A 6,988-nucleotide genomic window follows, 5' to 3' on the forward strand; every position below is an offset into this window, starting at 1 on the left:
TGCCATCCTGGAGGAGTGCGACTATGTGCAACATCTGTAGGGTCCTGGTATCACCTCATGCCACCAGTAGTGATACTGACCCTAGTCAAATGCAAAATATGTGGGGAAAAAAACAAAAGGTGAAGAGTGTGAGTAGCTTCCACCTGTAAAATGATTCCTGTTTTGGAGGTTGTCTCATTGTTAGCCCTTTAGTGCACCTGTTGTTAACTTCATTAACCCTAAAACGGCTGAATCTGATTAAGAACCAGCAGACCGGATCAATATCCTACAAGTTTAATTGACTTGATACTGTACTCTGACTAAAACGTTTTTAATTTTTTAGCAGTATATATTTTACAATTTGCCATTAAAAACAGATTACACCTTTGTAGAAATTTTATTCTATAGTACTGAAAGGATTTGTAAATGCAAACATTTACAAATTCCATTAGTTTGTCTCGTTCACGACTAAGGGTCATAAATGATAAGATTTTTTTTATCCATACCTTTTATACATGCATTCAGAAAAACAATGGTAGGCCTGCACTCCAAGTAGAGTCACACAAAAGAGAATTCAAGTGAAATATCCAACAATAAAATACATTACAGACCACAAACCTGAGATTACAGGTATGATAATGTTAATCAAGAGCAGTGCAATCACCTGTGGGTGTACCATGGGAGTCCATGGCCTTGAAGCTAATTTTAGTAAACCACACACTGTGAACACTTATTAACATGCAAATGGTTCCTCTGCAAGGTAACAGTACAGAGTACACACGTGTGAGTCAACCCAAGTTCATCACACCATCTTACTGAAATGAAGGTGTGACGGAAATAAAGGCGATAAGGACGTAACCTTCAGAAGGGTTTAGCAACTGCACGTCTCACACGTGCAATTGCTAAACTTCAAAATTACTGTTGACTAAGATTAAAACTCAGACGGAAAGTGCATCACTACAGGGTTACAGAAGAAATACACAACTGAGTATAATAATTGTCATAGGAAACTTACGCACATTAAAATCGGATACATAACAGAAACCCAACTTATGAAACGCAAACTACTTGAAGGCCGTTCTACCAAATTGTAAGGAAAAGCTGGCTGATCTGTGGAGCCATCTAACAGGGGCTAAAAATCACATCGAGTGCTGTGGAGCCTCCTGGTGGTACAAGTGTATTTCACAGTCTCAATGTCTTCACCACTGCATATATATTTGTGCAGCAGCACAAATCGCATTATGATGTAGCCTAGTTTTGACATGACTAGGTCAAACAAAGGTATATGATATTTAAAATGTACAGAAACATTAAAGCATCTCCCACAATCATATTTGGCATAAAAATTACCTACAAAATACAGCTGCTAAAAACTCAAGACACCACAGCTGAATTTAAAAGCATTGGATAAACAAATACAAAGGCTAATGATCAGTTTTGTTGTTTTATTATCACAGAAGCACAACAGGTACCACTATGCAGGTGAACAACAAATTCAATACTATCATGAAAATAAAATAGTTAAAAAGGAATGCTTATCTGAGAAAAAGAAAAATCCAAACATTAGATCCTTCAAAAACAAACTTTCACAATATTGTCAGATATACATGGCAGAAAGAAGCAAAAGCACTTTGGATTATTCACTTTCCTTTGTGCGTTTTGTACCAATATGCTCCACAAGATGTTTAACTTGAAACTGAAGCACTTACATCAGACACATGCAGTAGCTTTCATCTTTCATCCCACTTCTACTTGAAATGGATTCATTATCCAGCTCTAAAGTACCAATTATCAGGAGTGTGGCTTAAAAGTTTCCAAATCCACAATATTACCAGAAGGATATTGGTGCTGCAAAATGAAACTGGTCCTGCTGAAAGGTGTTTTTTTTTTTCAAATCAATTCATCGCAGGGGGGGGACATAGAGATATGGGGAGAAGCTTAATGTATTTTTTTTAGCCAATCAAAAGAAAGCTGGAGTACCCGAGTGTAAACCTGATGACTTTTTTTGTTGTACATTCAACAAAAGACTGCTCCAACTCAATTGTGAAAGGAAATAAAGACTTTAACCTAAAAGCCATGACAACTGCATTAAGTCAAAAAAGAAAATCCCTCCTTTTAAAACGACTAAATGGAAAACACTATGAAAAAACATAAAACAAAAAACCCCCTCAAAGGATAGATGCTGAAAACAGAAGACACACAGCTTACAATTTATTCCCTTAAACACAAAAAGCATGGGGAGGTGAGTACTTGCATACAGAGCTACAGCCCAGGGTTTAACACAGACAGTATGTGAGTAAGCTGCGACTGAATGGGGGAAACCATACAATAGTAAGGAAAACAAAAGACGTAAGCAGGGGAGGTTGTCCGGCGGGCTACTCCTCGTCTGAGGAGTCCCTGTCAAAGTTGTAGGCCATGAAGAAAACGTCGGGTCGAGGTGGGACGAGGGCATGGCCTGGTTTCACAATCTCAAAGCCCAGGAAACTGAAGGTACGCACCAGTTTAGCTGGAATGAGAAGGTGTACACATTAAAATGATTGAAAATACATAAGTCCAAATTAACATTGTCTTACAGGGTGGACACAGAGTCAAATAGGTGAAGAAAAAGAAAAAACGCTGTTGGCACATACCACGATCATCTCTGTTCTTGTAAAAGCAGACAAACACGCTAACGACTTTCAGATGTTCTTCAGCATACTCCAAGAGAGCTGCGAAACTGCAGGGAGAAAATAGGGCAGCTTAGCTTAGAAAATGGGAAAACAAGCCTGCAAGAAGCACGCTCAACCACAATTGACTTTCTCACTGAATCTGGAGCTTATCCTCAGAGGATTAGATGCGTTTTCCTGATTTCTGTATACGCTGTGCTTTTGGTTTCGCCTGCTATGTTTCATGGTCAGCAAAAATGTGATTTTACAACAGATCAAAGTTTAAAGCGTGCAAAGGCGCCAGGGTCCAATCATAATCATAAAACGCACACAACAATTATTCTAACTTTAATTGCTTGTGACTGCTCATGAGGCACCTCACATCTGCCAACCTGGAGATCTGCAGGTATTTTCTGCATATTGCTGCTAATCAGGCCTCACCTCTCCTTGCTGCCATCAGGAAGAGGGTCCAGGGGTATCTCCACGTAGAGTGCACTGCTGCTTAGGACAGCATCCCACTGTATTGTCTTGGTAACGGTAGGACGACTTTGGAAGTGGAGTATCCCAGGGCGACCATTCCCTGGCGGTTCCTCCGTTACAGTCAACTTTCGATCCTGGAATTTAGAAACACCACGCGTGAAAACAGCAGTCTGTGACATCACATTATTATATTAACCCCTGAAAACACTGCACAAAGTGGCATTTCTTCCAACTTACTGAGTAGAGCAGTCGAGCTGAAGGAGTGTGATCCCGTGTGCCATTCCCTCGCCCACCTGGGATCTTCAGGGGTGGGAGAGGGGCATCAGGAGCACCACAGAGGCCCCGGGCCGCGGGTACTACTACAGTGCAGGGAAAGGCTGCAGGCAGAGCAGACAAAGAAAATGTAGTCACACAAACTGCACCCTTACTTTGTGAGGCATCTTTCATGCAAGTACAGGCACATACATGTCACAGGACTGCAGAAAAATACATACTCGGCCTGTGTGTTCAAAGAAGAGGAGCAGAAATTCATTTCCTGTAATTTTTTTTTTTGAGGATTTTGTGAAGCATTTCACATTGTGCACTACTGAAAACTACCTGCAGGTTCTTATTCCTACCAATGAATTATAGAGGATGTTTATGGCACACAGCGGAGCCAACAAAACCCCGATGGGTCACGTGCAACTGTTTTATTTGAACTGTGAAGCAGCTGCTGTGTCTACACCTTAACACCCTAGGCTACAGATAACCCAAACCACTGTTGCACTGGGCACACTCATCTCAAAGGAAGTTCTTGTTCTTACAGTGTTTGATCACACTGATATGCTGATTTTTTTTTTATTTTTTAAAATATTGTGAAGTTTAATTATCTGAAAAACAAACACAAGATTAGAAATTATGCTTACCAAAAAGGTTTTGACAAACTAAACTAGCAAAGGCTACAAACAAACACCAGCAGGTCTGGTCTTTTAAATAATTTACAGTTTCAGTTCCCACAACAATGGCGCTATGTTTACAAAGCATCTAAAGGAGCCAGCGCACCAAAGCAGAAGGATGAGGTGGGAGGCAAACAGCCACAAGCGTTTGCTTTTAAAAGTGCAAACGTGGATTTGTACTCTCAAGCTCCAGTTTGAGTGTGGTTAATTCACCTAGTTTAAATTAACAGCTTAATACAGTCAAACGGCCAAATCCACAAACTAAACCTTTACGTGCTGTGATGCAAACTCATAGATTAACACCATCTTGTGGTGTGTTACACTGACAGGTCAAACTTCTTTGAGAACAAAGCATTGATCAAAGTAGGCCTTTTGTTATAGATGATGGTGTAACATGACTGCCTATCAATACAATAACTTAGTGATCACATAGTAAGCTGAGCCTGATTACTTTTCACAATATTGATTAAATCATCTGCTCCTTATTATTTGTTCCCCCCAATTAAATAGCACTTTTCTACTGACTTTGAACACAGTAAGGGCTTTCCTATAACAAGCATCTTTGTCTAGCTCACACTACAATACAGGCACCATGGGAAACTGGTGTTCGGGATCTTGCCCAAGGACACTTCAACATGTAAGACTAGAGGAGCAGAGGGCTGACCTCCTGACCTTGTGGCTAAACTTAAATCTGATGTTAGATAAAGCACTGCTTTATTCACGCTCTACTCTGCTTAGTATGAATACAAAAGTAGCATCACATCCACACAATTAAGGAGCAGGAACTGAAGAAAAACTAAGGAAATTCTGACTTTATTTTACTTGAACAATCTCAAATTGAGAGAGTGATTAGACAAAAAGGAACGATTTAATAAGAATTTTAAATATTTCAGATATTTCAGTAGTACGTACAGTAGCTGTGACATAAATTAATACTCTAATGACTACTTAATAGAACTTCTATCCTATATTTTGTCTGTCATTTAGAAATTTGACACCAAATGATAAAAACCACCCCAAAAAGTCTTTAGTATTGAGCGTCCTCTTCGGTTACAGTGTTATACGTGTGCGCATTTATAATGGTACGTCCATCATTGTGTACAGTAATCTTCTCACGTCACCTTCAGTAAAATGGCAGTTGCGTAATAATTTACCGAGTCAGCTCACGATGGCAGAGTCAGCAAAACGTGTTCACCTTTTTAAAATCAGTCTAGTGGTATCATAAATCTCGCTTCCGTCCTTTATTTATCTGGGGCCACCAAATGTTTACGGGAACAGCGGGACTAGCGTTGTTTCCCTGTTTCAATGCGCACAGCCCGATGAGGCGAGTTTTAAGCATTAACAATGTCACACGACAGCTGCCGTATAAAGATCTGCTTCATTCAAGAAGGATATCAGTTTACGTTGTCGGCACGTATTTCACAACATGATGTATTAAATTGCGTGTTTTCTTTTTACTTTCTTTGACAAAGCGATTAACTGTTAAATGCTGCCTACTTGCTAACTGCAGTGACGCAACTCAAGTTCAACGACGTCTGCGGCTAACGTTAACTAATGCTGGTTAAACTGCTTCTCGGGGTCACACAACAAGCCTACGTACTTTCAATATGAGAGTTTTTAAAAGAATATTAAAAACACAACAGACAAAAAAGTGTGACCTAAAGGGTATTTGATGATACTGCGTTCTACTTAAATGCTATTTACTTCCGCTTTTCTGGTGGGCCGCTAGCTTAGCCACCCCTCCCCCCACATCGCGATTAGCCGTTAGCTTAGTCGAGGTGATGGTACTTACTTCCCAATCATGTCACAAATACCGCTACTCAAATTCGCCATGGTAGTAAGAGGCTGCGTTTTTCCTTCTTTCTCGCGAGCAAAGCAATGACTGTTTAGGATCCGCTGGAGGTTGGATTTTACCATCCGGCCTCGGGTAGAGACACGACGGGCTGACTGCTCTCTGCTGCGCTCCACTCGGTAGTGAACGTTCACGGAGCTGAGAGCTGGTTAAAAAAAAGAAAGTCAAGCGACACAAAACGACACAAAACACCACTTCCTATTTTCAAAATAGTTGTGAGGACGTTGCGTCTTATGCAACACATTATTTACACGATATTTTTTCTTTTAGCATTTGGAAAAACACTTTATTACATGTTCTTCTTATTTACAAAATAAACTAAACTGATCTGAACTAAGATTACATTGCTGCCCGCAACAATGAGAAAGTCGAAACAGATTATTTTTAATATAACAAGAACTTAGTATTCTAGCAATACATCAATGATTTGTCTTAATAACTATATGTCATAAATTTACCTTATTCTCTGTATATTTTATTCATTTCAAATTAAAAATATTAACGGGGACTATTACTGTGAAAGAGGAAAACGCATTAAAAAAAGCTATGCCTATTTAGAGCTAACTTTACATTACTAAGCTAATGCTAACCGTGTTAAAAATGCTAACGGAAAAGATATTTTAGGGTGCTAATGTAGAATCTCACATTTACCAATATCTGAGAAAACTGACTCTCCCTGGTATGTGACTGGAAAATAGTAAATGTGATCTATGACAGTGTCTCCTCGAAGCATAGAAACATTTATTTAAAACGGCGATTTCTTCTGTTTATATTCTTTAGCTTGTTTTATGCTAGCACACACCAGTAGAGGGGGGGCTGTGTTTACTGGGCCCGGAGGCACCTAGAGAGAAAAACTTAGAACAAAGGACTGTATATGAGGCCTATATGGTATCTGAACTCGTATTTTCCACAGTATTTGGCTGCATTGCTAAAAGAAGTTCATGTGTATGCGTTTGAACAAGTAAAAGATGCCACACTATGACCTGCAGTTTTTCCCTGATTGTATTTTCGTAGAGTATTCCCATGTCACGTTTATCTGGGTGGTTTCACTTAAAATTTAACTGGTTATGAAGGTTTTCATTTGTAATAGAAAATGA

General features: G+C 39.5%; 1 protein-coding gene across 1 annotated transcript; it reads right to left on the reverse strand.

Moving 5' to 3' along the window:
* Positions 1-1,410: 1,410 nt before the first annotated feature.
* oaz1b (ornithine decarboxylase antizyme 1b) lies at positions 1,411-6,037 on the reverse strand. Its single transcript, XM_014339807.2, is given in 6 exon segments — positions 1,411-2,485; positions 2,610-2,695; positions 3,066-3,238; positions 3,342-3,428; positions 3,430-3,481; positions 5,832-6,037. Coding segments are annotated over 6 exon segments (654 nt in total). The 5' UTR covers positions 5,957-6,037; the 3' UTR covers positions 1,411-2,354.
* Positions 6,038-6,988: the final 951 nt, after the last annotated feature.

This window comes from Haplochromis burtoni, unplaced genomic scaffold (genome assembly GCF_018398535.1).
Source record: "Haplochromis burtoni strain Fernald_Lab_line unplaced genomic scaffold, NCSU_Asbu1 Contig_72, whole genome shotgun sequence".
Classification (NCBI taxonomy): domain Eukaryota; kingdom Metazoa; phylum Chordata; class Actinopteri; order Cichliformes; family Cichlidae; genus Haplochromis; species Haplochromis burtoni.